The sequence below is a fragment of the Lineus longissimus genome, chromosome 4 (genome assembly GCF_910592395.1).
Source record: "Lineus longissimus chromosome 4, tnLinLong1.2, whole genome shotgun sequence".
Classification (NCBI taxonomy): domain Eukaryota; kingdom Metazoa; phylum Nemertea; class Pilidiophora; order Heteronemertea; family Lineidae; genus Lineus; species Lineus longissimus.
The window spans coordinates 14,509,479-14,532,877 of record NC_088311.1 but is presented as its reverse complement, the minus strand read 5'-3'; the positions used below and the strand labels follow the sequence as shown (position 1 = coordinate 14,532,877).

The 23,399-nt window shown below is 42.0% G+C and overlaps 1 protein-coding gene across 1 annotated transcript in view; it reads left to right on the top strand.

Moving 5' to 3' along the window:
- The window catches only part of LOC135486229 (uncharacterized), a 56,002-nt gene that overhangs the window by 6,579 nt on the left and 26,024 nt on the right, over positions 1–23,399 (top strand). Inside the window, exons 2-3 of the mRNA XM_064768890.1 lie at positions 13,587–13,715; positions 13,947–14,089. Of these exons, the coding sequence (XP_064624960.1) occupies positions 13,587–13,715; positions 13,947–14,089 (272 nt within the window). The remainder of the gene's footprint in view (positions 1–13,586; positions 13,716–13,946; positions 14,090–23,399) is intronic.

The following is a 23,399-nucleotide window of genomic DNA, read 5'->3' as shown; positions in this document are numbered from 1 at the left end:
CTTACCAATAAAACGACGCAGACATAGCAAGAAGTCATCTGTATCTAGTGAATCTGCCAGTTCGAGGGGAACTGTTCTAGTTCCCAAACAGGTGAAGATACATCCCCAACGGTTCAGCAACTTCTGTCGGTTCTTCACTGCATTCGAGATTTTCCGATCCTTCACGATCATCAACCCCCAGTAGTCTACACCAGTGTTGTAGAAAGCGCCGGATGATACAGACAGATGGATCTTTGGTAAGTCAGCCATCATTGGTATGTTGGACTGTACTCGACGTCTACGACATTCAATGCAACTGAAGATGGTGTTTCTTGCGAGGCTCCTGGACTTGACTGGCCAATATCTTTTCCTCATCACGGCTACCAAATGTTCTCTTCCACTGTGGGTATTCCACTCATGGGCATCTTTGCACATCATTTTTGTAACGGCATGCTCAGCTGGCAAGATGATTTGATGTTTCGACTCTGCTGGTATAAATGCCTTTCTGAGGCGGCCACCAACTCTTAATTTGCCACAGCTTTCATCGTAGATTGGTGACAGTTCTTTGAGTGGACTCTTACAACTTATGGCTTGCTGTGCTTTACGATGCGCCGTCTCTGCTGGAAAGACATCTCGTTGAGCTTGAGCAACCCAATAGCGTGAGGCTGCTATGTATTCTGCTGCAGTAAATCCTTCTCTTTGGACTGCTATCTTCTTCATTCCTGCCTTTATAGCTGTGAAGTTGTTACTGTCATGATTCAACCAAGTTCTTCGGACAAGATAGTTAAACGATGAGAAGTCAATTGGATTCAAAACAGCTTTCAATTCTACGGATATCCTCGTTGATTGATTTGTTGCCTGGCTATTCTGGTCGGCTTTAAGGCTGTGAACCATAGACTTCTGCGTGGCTTTCTTCACTTCAGTGTCATCAGCTGGTATTTCTGGTAGATGAACATGACTCCGCCATGTTACTTCCTCCTTTGATAAAAAGCTTGGACCTTCAAACCATTGTTGACTTGAGCAGAGAGTTGATGCCTTAATACCTCTTGAACAGACATTAGCTGGGTCGACGCGTGTAGGTACATATCGCCATTGTTCTGCTTGCGTATGTTCAAGTATTTCTGAGATCCTGTTTGCCACAAATTACTTGTATCGTGTGTATTCATTGCTTAGATATACCTGTACAGTTGTGGAATCAGACCAGTAGAATGATGACAACGATAGCTTCAGCTCCTTCTATAGAATACTCCCAAGTCTTGCACCCTCAACGCTCCCTGCAGTTCCATTCTTGGTATAGAAAGAGTTGGTTTGATCGGCCCCACGCGGGTTTTTGCAGCTAATAGAGAACATTTGTCCGATTTTCTTCAGTTACAAATCGCAGGTACGCCACTGCTCCAAATCAAACGTCGGAACCATCGGAGAAGACGTGAATCTGGACAGAGTGTACTGTTGATGAAAATTGAAGATGATGTCTCCGTTATTTGAACTTTGACAATTATTTTATCTCAAACAGCCATGATTCCCACTCCTCCTTGAGTGCATCGTCTAATGGTTCATCCCATCCATATCCACGTCGCCATAACACTTGTACAAACATCTTTGCTAGCAAGATGAAGGGTGCGATGTAGCCGAAGATGGAGCTTATGGTACTGATGACCCCCCTTTTTCTTCTAGGAATGTCCTTTGGTTTACTCTCGAATATGAAGACATCCTCATCTACTCTCCATTTCATTCCCAGTGATCGTTGTACTGTAGATTCGAAGGTGACAAAATCTAGTTCTTGCAGCTTTCGTTCGGATTGTGGTATGTGTTCCAAAACTTATCTACAGTTTTACTGCCAATCACGTAGACGCATACCACCTTTTGCGACAAGTTCAGTGGTTTCACTTGCTAACTCTATGGCTTCTGGTGCTGTATCAACTGATGTAAGCACACCATCAACATACCGGTGTGCGACAATTGTTTCAACGGCTTGCTTGCTGAATTGCTGAATATCCAATGCTGTTCTCTCTAGCGCAAATATAAACTGTCCTTTTGTAGATATCTGGATGACCTGGGCATTCAATATCTTCTTTCCAGAGGAAGCGAAGAGAATCTGAATCCTTTTCTGGAACTTTGACCTGGTGAAAGAATCCTTCAACGTCTGCTGATAATGCTACAGAATATCGACGAAATCGTTGCAAGATGCCAAACAGGCTGTTAAATAGGTCTGGTTCAAGTAGGTGCCTTGACATTGTGCTGCAGCATCAAATACTACGCGAAATTTTCCTGGCTTGTTTACATTTTGGACTCCATGGTGAGGGATGTACCACGTTCTTTCAGTAAGACTTTGCGACTCTTCCTTAGACAGCTTTCTGGCATGGTCTTTCGCGATATACCTACTGAGCGTGGCTGAGTAGAGATTTCTGAAGTTTTGATCCTTTTCTAAACGTTTCTGGAGTAGATAGAACCTATGGCTGACTATGTAAGCGTTATTCGGCAACTCGACTGATGGTGATTTCCATAACATCCCCACTTGGTACTGTCCATTGACAAGTTTTGTGCTTTCTTCAAGGATTTGCATGGCTCATTTACCTTCCTTTGACATCAGGCGTTGGTTATTGCAGGACACCCCAAATGACTCTGTGCTCCAAAATCTCTCAAGTTGTTCTTGAAGCTGGTGGTCTTGTTTAACAGAAAATTGACTCGCTTGGCTGTCTCTTCTCGAACCTCTTGGTTCATCTGAGTTGCAATGATACGATTTTAGACTCCACAGTTGACTCTGCATTCATAGTCTTGAGGACGAGTTTTTTTCTTTCCACTTAATCTCAGCTCCCTCACGATTGATTCATGGAGGAGAGTGACTTCACTGGCAGAAGCCAACAAAGTGACCGTCTTAATTTTTCTACCATTGTCACCTTGATGGTGGACCTCTACCAGTTTTGGATGCTATCCCATCTCCATCAGCTGATGCGGTTTTCATGCTCTTTGCAATAACGTGAAATAGCGTGTGATGTTTCTGTTCACAGTTCTTTTCCCGGCTTCCCAGAGGTACAGGCATCGGCTTTGTGTTCGGGCGTTAGACAGTTCATACATAATTTGTTTTGGGTCACGATGTGTCGTCTCTCCTCTGGGCTGTTATTCACAAACTTAAAGCAGCGATACAAGTAATGCGCATCCCCACAATACCGATACTTGACATTCTTATCCTTGGCATTCTGATTATAACTGGAAGACTGTTCCTGTCTCACTTTTTGCTTAGTAGAAGGGGGCTTTGTAACTGTGTTATTGAAAGCGGCCTTTTCCCTTGAGGCTCCTCTATCAAGTTTGATGGCATATGGATTTTAGTCTTCCTCCACACACTCTTTCAACCAATCGCGCAAGTCGTACAATGATGGTTCCTTCTTCTTCATGATCTTCGTGACGTGCTTGTTCCAAAACGTATGAAACATAAGATATCTGTCCCTATTATATCTGACGTGTAGCATAACTGGGTTAATGTAGTGATACAGTATCTGATGTCTACATAGAATTGACGGAGAGCAGCGGAGTTGCGTGACGGTAGAATGGAACCTATCGAAATCTTGTCAAGATATGCGCGTGCAACTGTGGCGATGTCCGAAAGCATGTTTCAGTTCCTGAAGAGCTTGAGCGTAACATCTTCCGCTGTACCCAATTCCTTGTACCATTTTCTTGGCATCTCTTTTCAGATGTAACTGTAGTAGATCCATACGTCTGGCATCATTCATACCCAGCCGAGTATGTACAGGAGTATAACATTGTTCGACAAACTTGGGCCATAAAAGAGCTGTCCCATCAAAGGTAGTGATCTCGATCGCCAGCAATCCTCTTTCGCACTCGAGGTTCAGCAGGGCTGCGATCAGTTGATCACCTTCCCGTTGAGTGGTGGTGGCTATGATTGTTTCTTGTCCCGGAACCAAGGCGTCAATCCATGCATCAACCGCTTCCTTGGGTCGGTATGTCTGGGCGGTTGGGTTCAATGCTTCTCTCGGTCGAACAATAGGATCATTCTGAGGTTGAGGACTGGTAGTGGTATCGGCATTCAACCATTCATGGACTAGTTCGGTAGACAGTGTGACATCGATCAGATCTCGTTGTTGTTCAGTTGTCACGTTTAGGGATTGAAATCTGGCCTGAACTTGTTCGGTTACCTTCTGTTTATCACCCTTAATTTGTAAAAGTTCATTCCGCAATTTCAACTTGGCCTCCTGTTCTAGTACGTCGGCATTTTGTCTGGCTTTCTCTAAGTCCAATTTTGTAGCTTCCAATTCTACCATTTTACTTGCGGTACTTGATTGTGAAGTGGAATCACGATGACTGGATGCCTCAGTGACTGAATGTACATCATCTTGGAGAAGGTAGAATTCAGTGTTCAGCAAAAGTTTATTGGCCTGCTTTTCTCGATAACACAACCATTCTCTAGCAATATCATTATCAGATGGGACCAAAGTTCTGTACAGCTTGTTCGTGTCGGAGACAATATTAAACGATGACTCGATGTTTTCTTTACAAGCACGGATATAGGTCTTTGACCTGTGGTTTGAATGCCGTCAGCTGCCTTGTTGATATAACGTGTGGGCGCGCTTGCCTGACCCGTCCGGCATTGTTTAACTTGAACGGTTGATATCGTGGACGGCTCTATCTTGATCAGTTCGATGATGAAAGGGGTGAGCCAGTGAGCTGGAGTACTGGGGAACCAATGTGAATATTGTAGAGAGAAATTATTTCAAACAACGAATCAGCAAATACTAAAGACTGATTTTAAGGTGATATTCAAGTGCTCTGATCGCACAAAAATAAATGCTTATGCTTATGTTCATCAATGTACACGTAGGCTAGACACGGAGTGAAATGCACTGAAATTATCTACGGACTCCAATAGTCAGTGTGTATGTCTGTACATGGATTTAAACAAAGACTGTACACATTTGCACTGCACTGATAGAGAATGCACTGAAAGCATAGAAATTTTAATACTGAGTGTGCATGACTGTACATTGATGTGTGCACGGGCGTGCTTCGAATGCACTGCACTGTTGGGGGCCACACCCCATGAAATGCAAAATTGAGATAAATACCATTATTCAAACTTTAATGTACGTGATTGCCTCCAGAGCTTGGCAAGTTGTACATTTGAGCAAGTGAAGAGAAGAGGAAATCTACTATAAATTATTATTAAACTTGGACTGAATAGATACAGTACATACTCACTGCACATGCTGCAGATAATGCAGGAACGTGTATGGGGAAGGGAGTGGCAATGTGTAGAACTAGTGAAATAGGTCTAAAAAATATCACCTCTTTCAAACGGTTACAATTGAATATAGCTAAGATATTACCTGGTATAATGCTGTTTATTTGTTTGAATAATTTATGATTAAAAACAGAGATATATGGGGAAAATGTTAGATAGAAATAGGTGGTGACCTTCCATGTTGGCTCTCAGCTCACTGACTGGTGAGTTCCAGTATGTAAAAACACACCAAGAGGTGGCAGCACCTTAGTTGACCTTAATTAACCCTACTAGTCCTAAACAGTCCTTCCTTCACCACCTTTTTCTCATAATGCTTAGTAAATGTCCTTTCACTACTCCATCCTGCAGTCTGTAAGATGGTAAGCAAGGGTACTTTCACCAGTTTGGCCTTTGTCGTAGCAGCAGCTCTTACACTATGCGGACTATTATATACATTATTTCACTCACCTGGCAATTGTATCTGTTGACACGTTGAATGTGGCTCAATTGCACTAATGAATAGCCTGGTGTTCTTTCCCTTCAACGGATCTGTTCGCTTAATTATTCGGACATGGCTGTACACACACAAAGCTGTCTACCCAGTTCGTAGGCCGTGATCACAAGCTCGTCTTGCTGGTGACCTGGCCGAGACTGCTTCAGCAAGTCGCCGAAACGCACCCTCAAAGCATTCTTAGTGAGCGTAATGTTGCTCCTGTGCCTCCGGTGTCAAATCTGGCTCCTGCGAGGAGAGCCATGAGCATCACCACTTTGAGAGAAAACTGTTTGAGCTATAACTTCGCAACTGGTGAGAGCGTTTTTAGTAGTTTCAAAAGAAGACCTACATCCCAGGTCAAGACCACATTAGGTAAGGCAGGTCTGCGATTAAAAGTGCCTCTCATGAACACGGATAACATTTTCATTGCTCCAAATTGCTTTCCCTCAACCGTCATGATACCTGAAAGGGCACACCTTGCAGTATTGATAGCTGAGTAACCTAACCCTTTGCTGTATAGCAGTGTCCATAACTTAATTGCTAAGTCAACATCTGGTACCATGAGATCCACACCCCTGCAACCAAAAAGGTGAACCATTGATGCAGATAAATTTTGTATTACTGCTTCTTTCCTGCTCGCCATGACGCTGAAAAAATAGTCTTGGCTGTCTCCATGAGCTGCTAATCACCACTGTATTGTCGCCTACGAGTGCTGCCACCATTCTCCTGTCCGGAAGCTTGTTGACTCGGCCTAGATAGGCGAGTACTCTCTCTTTGCTGGTAAGGAGAATCGTTGTCAATAAGTAACCTACACACAGTAGCAAACCAGGGTTGTGTCGGCCAAAGCGGGAAGACTATGATAGTCCCCCCCCCCCCTTCTGCCAGGAGTTTTATTCAGGAGGCAAAATGGCGAGAATGCATACACAAATCGCCCGAGCGCGACACTGCGAAAGCATGCAATTCTTAACACTTTGGGTCCGGTTGCCACGAAACATATGGCCACACCTTAAAATTTAGGCGAGAAGCAAAAAGGTCTACCTGGGGCACACCCCACAGACTACATATGTTTCTGAATAGCTGATCATTCAATGCCGTTCTGCTCTTTGCATCCGCTCGCCCACTTAGGGTGCCTGGTAAGTAAATTTGTGTGACAGACAACTTCATTTTAATACACCACAACCATAGCTCTCTAACAATAGCATTGCACTCCTATTTTCTTAATCCCCCACCTTAGTAAACAACTGTAGTGGTGTTACCAATTTCGATTAACCAGTATGAATTCAGTTGTTGGTGTCAAAGAGTAAGCATGTCTTAAAAGCTAATTACTCAATAAGGAGACAATCGACTGTGATGTGCAATTCGCCAAAAAAAACCCGCTATGCTTGGACGCAACTGTGCTCACCAGTCTGCAGAGCGACAATATATACCCAGGACTGTGACTACGACCGCGGACTCTGGTATACCCAGGTCGAAAATCCGTGGAGAGAACGATAAGCATTCCGCAGAAGTTATTTGTGAAACTTTTAACTGTCACGGGTTTATAAGCTAGTGCACCCTATATAGCCGAGAGGCTTCAGAACTGCTCTGTCATGTGTTTGTGCGAAACGTGGCTAACGCCCAGTGAACTGTCTTCGATTCCGGATGCCTTGCTACGGTGGACTCGCGCTTTGAGCCATCATCCTATGTGGTGTTTGCGAAATCAAGCATGACGGACGTGGTGCAGCATCACTCTGGCCGCCCATATGGTGGGGTAGCTGTAATATGCAAGAAACTCCCAGGTCTCTCCTGGCAAGATATTGCTGTTGACAATGATAGAATTATCGCTGTGTCACTAAACAACCGAGCTGGTATACGGCAGACACCTATATGCCCTATTTTGAGGGCCCGGAGCTAGCCTAGCCCCCTTTATTGAGTGTTTAGACGGGCTGCAGTCGTGTCTGGATAAATATGGTCCTATTTCTCCTATTCGAATATGTGGTGACTTTAACGCCCAGTTGCCTCATGGTGACACCCTTTCGCGTCACTGGTACAGAACCAGAGGCTTCTCCAGGCAGTCAAGCTACTGTATGACTTCATCACCTCGAATGACCTCACAGCAGCTGACATAGGAACGCCGCAGTCAGTAAAGTACACGTATTCTTGTATTAAACGTGGTGTATACACCTGAATTGATCATGTGTTGACGCCTAGATACGATAGTTGTGATTGCGTGATCGTGCCGCTGGAAGATGGGAATATGAGCGATCATCTCCCCTTGCAGTTTTCCTTTAACGTCCACGTTGATGATTCTGGAACGCCTGAACGCTGTAAGCATAGTGGCCAAACGGGCCGCTGTAACTGGAAAGTGCCGTCCAATCGTCTCAAATATCGATCGATTCTTGAGGACAAGCTAAAATTTGTTAATGTATGCGCTCCTAGTCATCCGGACAGAAAGTCGGCGCAGCAGTACGTTGATAGCATGTTTGCTGTCCTCAACGAAAGCATTCACACCGCAGCTCGAGAGTCAAAATGCTGTGCGACTAGCGCTTTTCGTCCTAAGGCTCATTGGTCTGCTGACCTGAGCTATCTCCGCGATATCAAGTCATTCTGGTGGAGGCTGTGGGTGATGAACGATAGGCCTAGAGACGGTGCCGTGTTTGTTTGTTGGAAACATGCTAAGTAACAATTCCGCAAAGCGTCTAGAGTTGCCATCCAGAATGTGTGTAATAAGACCACTCGGACATTGAATGGGCTTTTCCGCTCTGGAGACAGTGGAACGTTCTGGAACACTCTTATGCAAACTTATGCTAAAAACTGCTCATCTACACTCACTGCCAATGAGTTTGGGTCTCATTACAGTGTTATAATGACTGATACTTAAGATCTGGATGAGGAACAAACTGAGATCAGTAACTGTGTCAGAAATGAATTTCGTTCACACTGTAATAACTATTTTGAATGCGAAATATCTAAATTTCAAGTAGAAGCAGCTATTTTGTCTCTGAAAAAGGGTAAGGCAGCTGGTGTTGATTTAATCAGTTCAGAACATCTGCAGTACGGACTCTCACCAGTTCTCTGTTGCTTTCTTGGTCAAATTATTACTGTGATGCTTAGCTGGCACGTTGTAGGTGCTGACATGCTAACTGGATCTATTGTACCAGTGTTAAAGAAGCCTACTCTGGACCCTAATATACCGGATAATTACCGTCCAATAACTGTGAGCACTTGCTACTCTAAACTGCTGGAATGTCTCATCAAACCTGACTGTGATAATTGCTGTGAAACTCAGTTTGGGTTCAGGCCTGGCCTTGGCACTGATCAGGCATGTGCTTTCTTACATGATACTGTAGCTTATTTTAATTCCAATTCAAGTCCTGTTTATGCCAGTAGATTGGATGCGGAAAAATGCTTTGACAGCATCTGGCATGATGGTCTCATGTTCAAGTTATTAACTCGTATCCCGCTCAATTACTGGCTAATTCTGTATGAATGGTATTCCCGCCTGAGGGCGCTGGTTGTATGGAACGGTCAACACAGTGTTAAGTTTAGAGTTACCCGAGGTATACGGCAGGGTAGTATACTGTCACCTCTCCTTTTCATAATGTTCACTGATGATCTACTTAAGGAACTCTCCAACTCTGGCCTTCGACTGCGGGTATCCCAGTATCTATTTAATAATTTTGCATATGCTGATGACGTTAATCTGATGGCCTTAAGTGCCCCAGGGTTACAGGGTCTAATCGACATTTGTTCAAGATACGCCAAAATGTGGCGGTTCGTCTTTGGTTTTAAGAAGACACGTTGTATAATATTTGGTAAAGAGATATTATCCAAGACTCCAGTTTGGTACTTGGATGGCAATGTAATTTCTGTAGATGACGAGGTAGACATTCTTGGTGTTAAGTTCTGTACAAGCCTGTTATCATCATCTCATGTAGAGCAGAGGGTCTCAGCTGCTCAACGTAGAGCTTTCAGTCTGTTAAGTGCAGGTTTCAGTTATCCCGGCCTATGCTCAGCCGCAAAAGTGTATTTATGGAAAACCGCTATTCTACCTATTGCAATCTCTGGATGTTCTAGCGTGCATATGAACAAACACGATATGTCTATTGTAAACAGTTTTCAGAGTAATAATTTTAAACGGGTGCTCGGCTTACCGAAGCGATCACACCATAGCAAGCTTCTTAAGGCCATTTCTGTTAATCCTGTCTCCACTGTGATCCTCAATAGTAAGCTTTTACTTTTTAACCGTATTTTTAAACGCAGGTCCCCGGCCAGTGCTCTTAATGCTGCTCTTTTAGCTGAATTTTTAGCTGGGCGGGGTTGTACTGTTGGCACACTGATACACGATGTTTCTCAAAATGTGTCGCCTGTTATTCTTGCGTGGTCGGACCGTCCCCGCTCGCTCTGCCCCGTTGACGTGGCCTCTGTCGGCGAGGATGGCGTAGTTGACTCTCTTAGGTCTCTCCTCCTCGACGACAGATACTGCTCCCCGGGGTCGCGTGAGAGGGGGCTGGTCAAACTTTTGGTGCGAGCTTTTTAATGTGCTTTTATATATATGTTTAACTGTATCAACTGTATTGTTCTCCTGTTTGGAGGTTTTAAATAAATAAATAAAAATAAGTGTAGGTAACTATGACATAAAAATGTTGTATATCAGAAACTATTAGCTAATAAATTTCTAGTAATTTTGAATTAAGATAATAATTAGTAAGATCTACTTAGTCAGATTATTTTTGCCAATAAATAAGCAATTAAAATCTTCGTAAGATTATTCTGATAAGATTATTGCAAGAAAAAAATTTACAAGATATAAATTGGTAATTTATTACTAAGAAAATAATTACTAATTTTTTGTTATATTTTTTTATATTACAAAGAAATTACCAATTTGTTTAATTACTAAGACTTATCTGACCAATAAATTACTGAGAAATCAATTGGTAATTTCTTACTAATAAATAGCTAATTCAATTAGTAATTTGATTGTAATTTAATTGGTACGATTTAGGTCCGGGTTTAATAGCACTCCTCAGGCAGACTCAGGCAGTTTTTGCTAAAAACAGACTGATGTGCTTATAAATATAATGTATTCTGGTGATAAATTGTATCACTTAATGTTTAAGGGGAGAGCATCAGCGTCATTTGGATACCTTAACCATTACAATCCTTCAAAAACTGCGACCGCCAGGTGGGGTTGAAAAATGGCAATTTTCATTCAAAAATTTAGGAAATCCCGGCTACAGGTTTTTTCAAAGTACATGTGTAATCTGTCTTTGATATTGGTCTATGAGGATGGTATAAAGTGCTGTATTTCCCCTAATAAATGTGGTGGTAGTTGCCACACTCCTTTCATACCGAATATTACTTTAAATGCAACCTTTAAAGTAACTTCAGCATATTTCTGCATATAACATAGTTGAAAACAATTTCAAGCAATTTTGACCACAAAATATGATACTATTTTGTACTCTCAAAAATATGTAAGATATTAATTTTTCATATTCTAGGGCAAAATTTGTTTTGATGCATATGCTTCACAAATTCCCCAATTCTTGATATGGGACATTCTAAAACAATTTGAATCAATTCTGACTAAAGCAACGAATACTATTCTGTGAAGTTGAATTATTTGAATTCATTTCCAATATTTATTTATAAAACTTTGTGTGTCCTCGGGCAAGGTCTAGGCGCTCACTTCGAACGTTTTGAAATTAAGAAGGTCGTAGATTAGATTTCCGAACGTCTCAGTATCAAACTGGAGTGAGCCGGCGGTAATCACTTCTTGGCCGGACAAACGCCATCCAGTGAAATTCACACGAATCTCTGAGTCTTTGTAAAAAACTAGCAGGGGCGAAGGAACGATCTGAAAATTTTGGAGTCCAAGCACCGAAGTCAGAGATTCTACGAAATCCGTCGGCGAAGGCCCGGTGTAAAAGGAATGGAAGTCCTAGGAATGCAGGACCCCATACAATAGCTGTGTTATTGTCAACGAATGTGGTTAATGGTTTGGTTGGGTTATCTTCAAAAAAGAAACTCAGCGACTCTATTCACTTTAACAAAAGGACCGGACTTAGATTCCGGGGACTTGCTTTTTTACACCGGTGTAGAAGTTTAAAATGTCCTAGGATAGAATGCCCGGGAAATAAAGGATTCTATTATGCGCTTCAATCTCTGAGCTATTGACGGTCAGGGTCTCTATAGAACCATATTGCAGAATACAATAGGGCCGGACACTTTTTCCAGGGGGATATTTGTTACTGTTACACCGGCACCCAAGCACCGGTTCATAATCTGGCCAGGAGGTCATTGTCATGGAAATGTTTTCGATTTCTGACCAGAGTTGATGCACGGCATTTTCCAAGCATGTGAGGGCCAGGTCGATAAAGGTGTATGAGCTTTTGGAACACCTTTAATGTTTTTTTGCCAACAAAATACGCACTCCGTTGGGGTGACGAACCCTAAGAGGTTTTTAAACAATCTCAAAAACCATTCCATAGAGTTTTTCATTTTACCAAAATCTTTTAATAATTGTGTTGGCCGAAAAACATTAAATGTTTTTTCAGATTTTCACCCCCCCCCCCCCCCCCAAAGTGTTAGCAGGAGGCGTGCTACCACAACCTTGATGCGACCATGTTTTGATGTCGGTATCAACTAACAAATTTTGGCGATGAGATACTTCACTGGCTCGCACTAAAAAATCATCGGATATTCAAATCGGGACATTTGGACCCAAAGTCAAGCAAGAAAGATGGCAACTCGTGACCGTTACTCTCTAGATCACGGTATAGGGGTTATCGTCTCATTAAGAGAGGTTCGGCTGCGACGTTCCGAGATGAGATGGGGATATGAATTCAGGTTGCGATAAATCTATGAAATGTGACATACGTTGTGATCCCCTCATAAATGGCCATTGTGACCAAGGTGTGGACCTTGTTGTAGGTTTCACATAAACTGTTTGTCATGATCAGAATACCGTAACTGACATGAATTGGTAAGGTCAATTCCACTAGCCAATGTCGTGACTTCATCATTTCCTGCGTCAATTTGGCTATCCCAATCCTGTCTGCCTGAGTAAGAACTGTTGCATCTCGGTAGTGCAACACGACATAGGCCTTGCTTGCTTATTAAATTCCCGCGAGAGGTGGAGACAATTGCGTTTTGTCTCTCTTCCTCAAGCAGGCCATTGGAATGAAATAGCAGCTTTCAGGTAAGATCCTATCCGCGACCTGATACCTATCCTGATCCTGATCCCGGAAACGGGATAGCGGGAATCTCTAAACGATATCGTCTACACAAATTTTGGTTAGAAATCTTCGTTTTAGGACAAAAATCTCGTTGAAAAAGTAATCTTGATTGTTAGGGGCAGGGGGGGGGGGGGAGGTCACGACCCCACGCCCTTTGGGGTCTGAGTCAATGTTTCTAGAGTTTATTCTATCCTGTGTTGATAGTGGTGTACAGATTCTTCACAGATCATTAGTAAAAAAATATTCTCCATTTTTAACAACACACAGAAAGAAGGGGATCAATCTTAGTTTTCAGAGGCTGTTGAATATCAATCACTGATTAAATTATTGTCACTTCCGCAAATTTCCTCTAAAGCTCTACGGTAAAGGACTTATTTTCAAAATGTCCATCATGGCAGTTACCGCATTACTACACTTTATCCCATATTTCTTGAAGCTGCATTTTTTTGCTTCAACTAATTCCTTTGCATGGGCGCTGGGCATGCCCGATAAGTTCGTTATTTGGGGCTTGTGGCAAATCTAGTGAGACAGGTTCAAGCTTACCCGGCCCTAATATCTAACTCCAATCCTAAGGTTTCATTTCACCTGCGTTTCCCGTCCAGAACATCGACTGATAATATAAACGACTACTGATAGCCTTCGACCTGTTATTTACTAGCAACTGGTGCTGCTCCAACGACCAGCCTGTTAACTCTGTCCAGAGGAGCAAGACTATGATGGAGATGGTAAAGGTGCACGAGAAGGTCAAGATTGGTTACACTGATTGTGGATTCCTCGGAGCTACCAGGTAAAACAAAAAAACGTGATTACTCTTTAAATGAGAAAATGTCAAACAGAATTGTGAAACCTTTACGAGAAATCAGATGATGCAACATAATTAGAAAGTATCTGAAGGACTCTACAGGCTGTGCAGCCGCGTTACATTCATTTTAAAATAGTTAATTTAATAGAGAAAAAGGACTTGAAAAAAGGAAAAATGTGAAAGGATGACATAACATTTTTAATTTTCTTTTTTTAGGTGTTCTCTGTACGACATGAGATATACACAACAATCCAAATACTACGTGGACTACTATGAGGTGCCCGACCAGGATGCTTGCCCAGACAAACACGTTAAGTGCTGCAAGGGATTCGTTCTCGTTGCACAGGATAACTGTCTAAGTAAGTTTGCTTTGAATTCAGATATACCATCATATATTGTTTTAAGGTTATTTATGGTTAGTCTTTACATTGAAAACCTTGGTAATCTAGTCAAAGCGAGGCATTTTCTGTCGTTTGCTCACGGGAACAGAATAAATGAACGTTTTATTCCCTTTGAAAAGCAATGAGCTCAACGTAATTCTAAAAACTCGCTCCATCAAGCAAAGCATTTCTTATTGAGCTTTATGATAACGACAATTGTATTACCAGTGTTGGGATTCGGATAGTGTCAGTAATGCACTGGCAGACGACAGCAAACAAATTTCAAAGCACAGGCAGATTCAGCAACGAACGTTTCCTGTTCTATGGCACTGGACGTGGATTTATTAGTTGGTAGTTCCAGATGGTAGCTTAAACATGTCTGTTAAATGTAATAGATTTATAAATGTATCTGTCATGAATAAGCAGGGGAAATTAGTGGTTTTTTTAGCCCTACGCTATGTGTAACCATAGCGGACTGTCTGCCTTCTATTTTTTTGTATTTTAAGTCCTTTTATAGAACACTTAAAGCCGAGAGCTTGTTATCACATCTTCCTATTCTGGTGTTCATGCTACACAACACAGCCCGTGCAATAGTCATCACATATTAGGCAGATGTGTTAGAAACAAGCGCAATTTGTATTCCAAATAAGGCATAGCGCTACACTGCTGGTTTATAACTTTGGCCCTTTTGGCCCTTTTGGCACATTTGCTGTGCTGATAGGTGATATTCAACGATATACGTACTCATTCCTCACACCGGTCAGTATACGCTTTATGATGTTTATACCATTCTCGATTATATTACCACAAAAAATCCCTTACATTTAACTAGACTCCCTTGGCAGTCCATTGCGTCATCCTAATTGGATCTCCTTATGGACTGCCACAAACAGCGGGAATTCGTGCGGCTGGACGATTAGCCATGCCAATGGGCATTGCTGTAACTAAAACTGTAAGGGCATTTTCTGTAGCTGAATCAGAATGCTCGACGTATGTGACGTGCCAAATACTACAGAGTGGCTAAAACCTACGGCGGAGTTGCTAAAACTTCGGTCTGTTCTTGTGGCCAAACCTGCGGTTAAGTGGCTAAAGCTTCAGCCAGCATGTGTTTCCCAGAAGCACAACGTCTTGCTTGGCTCACCTCTCTCATCTTACCGTCTGAGACTAGGAAGTTGCTAACAGTAATTATTAGCATATTGTCTGTAATGTCGATATTGGTAAGCTTTTCAAGTTCTGTGCCAAACCTTAATTTACGCGGTTATAGACAAGCTTCAATGAATCAACGTCAACATTTAGCTTTACAATTTGTGAGCTCGGGTGGTCATAAGATAGCTCGATGATTTTGATAAAGGTCCCTTCCTTCCCAACGGGAACTGTCGTCTGGATGCCACGGGTCGAGTACCCTACTTAAGATTTTGTTCTTATTCGTTTATCCATAGAATTGGACAAAATCGCAGTGTCTGTGTTTCAATGGCAACTGGCAAGAAGTACCTGATATAACATAAACCGCATCCGGATAACAATTCGAAATATAAAGAGCAAAAAAGATGAATATATTGCATGCACATTTCTATGCATATCTTTATTACAAATTAAAAAAAACAATAAGAATATAATACTGTTATTATATCGTGATTTACAGTGATTGTAAATCTTAGTGAAAAATGTCGGTAAGAATATATACTTGTATACATAAAGTACCTATTTTTAATGTTAATAGCGGCAATTGTTTTTCTTGCATAGGAGTTAGCCAAGCTTACTGATTGCACTTTTCCAGAGTTCAAATTCATTGGCAGAGGCTGAATCTAGAAACACAATTTCGTCATCTTCTTTAAAGGATATGCCATTCTTAAAATGTTTCATCCAAAGAGTTAATATAGTATACTTTGATCGCTTGTTCAGGTAATCTGAGCTAAGACCATTGCGGAAATCTAAGAACTCGCCATGTTGGTTTGGGGAAATCACATAATGTCCTAAATTTGTCTTAAGAAATACACCGGTCTTTTCCAACTCGCGGGCCCATTGCTTGCCGGAATTGTTTATCACAAGATTCACAGAATTTCCAGATTCACCAAGGTCCAAAGTAGAAATATAATCTGAATCCTGCATCTTTGCTATTTCAATCAAGGAATCATTGATTCGTCTTCTACGTTTCATTTTTTATATGATTGGTTCGATGCCTCGATAGCCGCCTGAAGTTGAAGAATTTCCAGCATCAATAACTCCTTATCCATTTGACTTGATCTCGCGTTTTGACCCGAATTGTCTTTCGAACATTTCGATTGTTTATGAATATCACTCAGCAAATTTAAGGTTGGGCGGCGTGTTGAGCTGCGTATGGCCGCTTCAGTTTAAGACAGCATATCCGGTTCATGCCATGAGTACACTTTGGCGATGGCTTTCGCGCGCACTGAAGATCATCCCACACACACCTCTTTTTGCTTGTGATACTTGTCAGATTAGGCATATGAAAATAACTAGGCATCTCTTAATTGATGAAACTATTAACGTTCGGTCTTTAATGCAGTTCAATCATTGTGCCCATTCAATTCAAGGTCTATCACATTTCAATTTGCCCGCTCCATGGGTAATTAGCTAGGGTGAAAATAACTAGGCGGAACACGCCCCCCCCCCCCCAACCTTAAATTTGCTGGGTGAGGTAACTCTAATGGTCAATACAACCGAAGCTTTAGCCACTTAACCACAGGTTAGGCCACAAGAAAGGACCGAAGTTTTGGCAACTCTGCCGTAGGTTTGGCAACGGCGAAAACCGAAGTTTTAGCCACTCCTTAATTTTTGGCACGTCACAGACGTATACCGCTTTGGCATACATAATAGCGTAACATTTATACACTTCATTTCTACACCTCACTTCTCCTATGGTTTAGATTGTATACGTACGCACTGCGTTGTGTGGTTTGTTGACATACATGTGAATAAATAACAAACAAAACGCAAGAAACTTTGTACTATATGATCTCAGGTTATATAAAGCTAACTCGGAATACAACTACTTTAAACTTTAGTTGTGCTATTTTTTTATTAGCGAAAATTAATTTTTCATTAATTATCATTAATTCATAATTCATCAATTACCCAGGTTTCATCTTTTTTTTTTTGCAATAACCCCACCAAGCAATAATAACATCCAAAAAATACATGTGCACCATCAAAACATATGTCGATGACGAATCATAATCATAGGCTTGTCGTATACGAATCTAGGTAATAAAGGTACAGGAAAAAAGGTACAGGAAAAAAAGGTACGGAAATAAAGGTACAGGAAATAAAGGTACAGGAAATAAAAGTACCGGAAATAAAGGTACCGGAAAAAAAGGTACTGGAAAAATAGGTACACAAAATGGCATAAATAGGTAAAAAAGGTACACAATATTTTTTTAAATATCATTTGAATTCTCTCTTTTTCTATTCATGACCTTAACTTTATTTGTTGCATAGGCATTGCATAGGCCTTAGAAATAGGTATATCAAATTTCCAGTATACCGTTATGGTTTTCAATAGTGAAAACACGGCTATCAAGATCATGATGATTGTAAAGATTCTAGGACAATTCCCTCTGCAAAAGGGTTAACTGATGCTGAAAGGGTGGATGTCGTCCTGGGTGCCGACAAATGGTACCCAGGTTCGAGATCGACTGGACAATAAGCACCCTGGGTGCCATTACACTAGAAAACAGCACCCAGCTTCTTTTTGCCTGGCTTACGGATCTTAGGGACGACGTTTCTTGCAATCTCGTTTTATCTCGCACCGTGGTACTTACGGCATTAGCAGTGCTCGAAATAAAAAGAACAGATAAACAGAAAAAAAACGCTTTTAGGCCTATAGGTCTTTGAAAGCACATTTCGGATATATCCCTCTTATATATCCTTTTTTGAATAAATCATCCGAAATGTGCTTTCAAAGACCTTTAGGCCTAAACGCGTTTTTTTCTGTTTATCTGTTCTTTTTATTTCGCGCACTGCTAATGCCAGAAGTACCACGGTGCGAGATAAAACGAGATAGCAAGAAACGTCCTTTGTTTGTTTGTTCGCTAGATGCACATAAATGCTTTGACAGCATTTGGCATGATGGCCTTTTTTACAAACTGTGGGATAAAATCCCTAATCATCACTGGTTCTTCTTGTATAGGTGGTATGGTAAAATGAAGACGATGGTAAGATGGAATGTTGCTTGTAGTAGGGAGATAAGTGTGCTCCAGGGAACTAGACAAGGGAGTAAACTCTCTCCTACTTTGTTTAAGATATTTCTGAATGATATGTTGTCTATGGTTGCCGATGCCAAACGGGGTTTCTGTATTGGTGAGGACCATTACAATTCGACGGCTTATGCGGATGATGTAACGTTATTGAGCTTGACAGTCAGTGGTCTCCAAGAATTGATTGATGTATACTCATCAAAGAAAGTTAAGGACCACTTTTTATATTTAACATATTTTTTTACAGCACATATTAAGGACCAGAAAATACCTAAATATGAATGTCCTGTATAACCTCCAAGACACAGTAATCAATTTCACATATTGTTTGTTCCAGTTGTTGCATAACTTCTTTCTAAACTTGTCACAACCTGAAAATGGGTGTTTTTGGTGTGTCAGCTGACCACATAAAGTGGTACAAAAGTCCATGCAAGTGCTTTTCCTTGCATTTCCCACCAAGCTCAGGCAGCATTCTGACAAGAAAGATGCCTAGATGCCACTTGAGTGAAGTTGAGGTTGCACGAGCCATAGGGATGCTGGAAGCTGGCTTCAGTCAGCGACGAGCAGCTGAGATGATGGGTGTGTCTCACAGTGTCACCAATCGTGCTAACCAAGGACACCGGGAGACAGGCGATACTCAGAGAGACCCTGTACTGGCCGCCCATCAGCAACAACTGCGAGGGATGACCGCTACTTAGTGACTCTTTGTCGTCGCAATCGCTTCAGTAGTGCTCGCAGACTCAATAACCAATTCACTGCTGCAACTGGGGCGACTGTTTCAAATCAAACCATCCGTAACCGACTTCACAGAGCCGACATCCATGCCAGGAGGCCACTGCAATGCATCCCATTAACTCCTGCTCACAGAAGAATCCGTCTCAATTGGGCTCGTTGTCATGTGGGATGGACCCACCAGCAATGACACCGTGTTCTGTTCTCAGATGAGAGCAGATTCAGCCTGGACCACAATGATGGACGTGTTAGAGTCAAGAGACAACAGGGAGAGAGATTTGCAGATGCTGCATCGCTGAACATGACCGCTATGGTGGAGGCAGCATCATGGTGTGGGGCGGAATCAGCTACGGTCAACGCACTCGCCTCTATGTGGTCCCAGGGGGAGCACTTACAGGTGTGAGGTACAGAGATGAAATCGTGGAACCTTTTGTGGTTCCGTTTGCAGAAAACACTAGGGAAAATTTCATTTTCATGGACGACAACGCCCGTCCCCTCACAGCAAGGGTGGTGACACCTGGCGGATCATGGAATTGAGCGTATGGACTGGCCAGCGAAATCCCCGGACTTGAATCCGATAGAACATGTCTGGGACATGATGGGAAGGAGTCTTGGAGCGCTTGAGGTGCAGCCAAATGGGTTGCAGTAGCTTGGTGTGGCCTTGGAGGCTGCCTGGGATGCAATTGATGTCAGGGATGTTAATCGTCTGATAAACTCAATGAGACAGCGGTGTCAGGCTGTTATTGCAGCAGGGGGAGGCCACACTCGCTACTGACCATGCTGACATTGATGACAAGACATGATTTAGGCTAAAATTGTGAAAAAGTTGACACACCAAAACACCCATTTTCAGGTTGTGACAAGTTTAGAAAGAAGGTATGCAACAACTGGAACAAACAACATGTGAAATTGATGACTGTGTCGTGGAGGTCATACAGGACATTCATATTTAGGCATTTTCTAGTCCTTAATATGCGCTGTAAAAAAATATGTTAAAAATAAAAAGTGGTCCCTAACTTTCTTTGATGAGTGTATGTGGTCAATACTCCATAAGATGGCGTTTTAAATTCAATGTGATGAAATCCCGATGCCTCATTATGGGTAAGCATATAAACTTTAAGAAAGACCCTGTATGGAAGAGTTATGGTAGCTGTCTCGGTTCGGTGGAGCAGCTTGATATACTAGGTGTCAGTTTCAATAAACTGGGTAGTAGTACGGACCATGTGAACAATAGAACTAAAAAATGCCGTGGAGCTTGCTATGGCCAGAATGACAAAGGTTTGTGTTACCCCGGTCTGTGTACCGCAGCGAAGGTTTACCTATGGAAGTCTTTATGTATGCCCTGCCTTATGTTTGGCTGTGAAACCATGTATATTTCAAAAACTGACATACGCAGATTAGAAACTACTTTGGGAAATCTTTTAAAACAGGTACTTGGTTTGTCACGGAGAAGCCGTACATCCTTCTTGTTATACAAAAACACTGATTCGTAGTACATGTAGTGGTATAGCATAATAGTAGATGGAATATCTTGTATAACCAGATCAAGGTGTACTATTGAAGTAATCGTTACAAATAGTTACGAGGCTTTGGTAAAGGACGACTTGATGAAATAAATCTCAATGAATGACCTTATGACATGAAACAATTTGTTGTGGGATGACTTTAACCTGTAATACATTATTTTTAGATTTTATTCAAGCAAATTGTGCGGTAACGAAACCATTGTACTCAGCAGACTACTCGTCATTTTTGGGGTCAGAAAAAAACTCTATCCCATCAACTTCATCCTCATTTTCAACTTCAATAACTATGTCTCTAATACAGATATTGGCATTTTCTGCCACAAGGCCACTTACACGCCAGGAAACACGAACTGCCTCATCAACGATTCTCTCCCACTTCCAGGTCTTGACCCTTAATATTTTGAGATATATATAATTCGAGTCCTATATAGCGCAGTATCCAACCATTAACTGGCCGCTCAAAGACCTTGGGGATAGCATATTATTACCCCGGTCTCCACAGAAATCAATCAGGGGTTTCAAGGAGCAACCCCAGAAGGTGCTCACTTGAACTCGACCAGTAGGGGAACTAAGCATTGACTCGGCCGGGAGTCGAACCCACGACTTCCTGATCATGAGGCCGACTCTCTTCCACTGCGCTACTCACCCAAAACCTTGACATTTTCCGCCGCAGAAGCTGTTTTTTTGCGGAGACAAGTTGCACTTCACCGAATGAGGGCTAATGTCTCAGTGGTTTGTGTGCAGGCCCGGGGAAGCGAACATTAACCCCTGATTTCCTCTGGATGCTGATCACCCGGCCGACACACACTCCAATCCAGCAAACCCCTACTATACGCCGCCATCATTTCCCTAATAGAGAGTTTGAGATCCGCAACTTATAGCAAAACTCATACATATACTTATAAACATCCACTTACGTTGGAACGTATAGCAAAATAGTGAGATTTCGCACCGGCACGGTTAGCCTAACGACGACATTTAGGTCATAATAATTTCCGCTCTAGTGATGCGTACACGTTTTCGGATAGTCTATCCGTATGCAGCTCATTACGCGTATGTAAAAAAAAACCGGATGATAAAACAAGAGTATTTTTAAGTCTTGCAAGCAACCAGTGAGTCGTCATTCACACAGCATTTTCGTTTAGGTTTTCTTTATTCATACAATGACACATTTCATGTTTTGTATTCAGTTGATGTTATATTGTCCTCTTGTAGTGAATGGCCTATCCGCGTAAAAGGCATGTTTCCATTGACAAGACTGGGCATTCCGCACAGGTGATTGGTGAAGTGATCGACTACCGTTAGGCTGGGTTCACATAGAACTATACTATTCGGGTATTCGGTGCACGTTTTGCCAGGGCACGCGGGTACCTGAAATCGAACAAGGAAATTTCACAATACCGGGTCACATAAGAGGGCACTATTCGAAGAGGGCGTATACCTGCGTATAGTATAGTATAGTGGGAATCGTGCGCGTTCGATTTTCGTGCAGCGTATACCACCCTGTTCAGAAGTGACCAGAGGAATTGGTAAGAAAATGCATTTTAATGTTATCTATCACAATTATTAAACGATTTATTGCATACTATAGGATAAGTTAGGAACAATAGTACTCATTTTTACTCATTTTATTGCAATTTCTAAGTACATGTACAGGCCTTCATTACATGTTTTATTACTAATCAACTAAATGATTCTTTTAATTAACATATAGCGAACTTGTTTCTTTCTTTGGTCTTTGTGCCTGGTCAGCTTCATCCTCGGCTAAGAGGAGAAGAGCCAAATCTTCTTCGTCTGAACTGTCCATCTGATCGGCGCCAAAAGACGGAATACCGCACGCATGCTACCCTATGTGAGTCGCCGTGCCCGTATAGCGTATAGCGAATATCGAATAGCGTATATCGAATAGCGTATACCGAATACCGTATAGTTCTATGTGAACCCAGCCTCGGGTAATCATTTCGGGTACTCTTTTGATGTGTGTACATGTTCCTATAGGCCTGAACTCACTGTCGCGTTTTGACGCCTTGGAAAAAATGCTGCGATTTCACGCGACGGGAAAACGTTGCGACAGAGATTTCGTAACCTGTTCTCACTGAAGCGTATATTCGCTGGCGGTGAAAGGGTGCAGACAAGGGTGTAGACTTTCCATACCAAACAGCTGGCACAGACGTGTTGCAACAATGTCTGACTCGGATTCGGATTTTGCCGAAATCATGGTGTCGTACCTATATGCGAAAAGAAAAAGAAAGCGCAGGCAATTTTTTTCTTCAGATACCTTCCTTCTTGTCAACATCTTTATATTCTGACAAGGATTTGTCATAAATCGAAGAATGTTTTTCGATTTGAATTATCAATCTCTCTATCAGGTCTGATAACATGGTGCCAATGGGTTTGGGAGTACTCAACGTCGGGTACTCTTTTGATGTGTGTACATGTTCCTATAGGCCTGAACTCACTGTCGCGTTTTGACGCCTTGGAAAAAATGCTGCGATTTCACGCGACGGGAAAACGTTGCGACAGAGATTTCGTAACCTGTTCTCACTGAAGCGTATATTCGCTGGCGGTGAAAGGGTGCAGACAAGGGTGTAGACTTTCCATACCAAACAGCTGGCACAGACGTGTTGCAACAATGTCTGACTCGGATTCGGATTTTGCCGAAATCATGGTGTCGTACCTATATGCGAAAAGAAAAAGAAAGCGCAGGCACTTTTTTTCTTCAGATACCTTCCTTCTTGTCAACATCTTTATATTCTGACAAGGATTTGTCATAAATCGAAGAATGTTTTTCGATTTGAATTATCAATCTCTCTA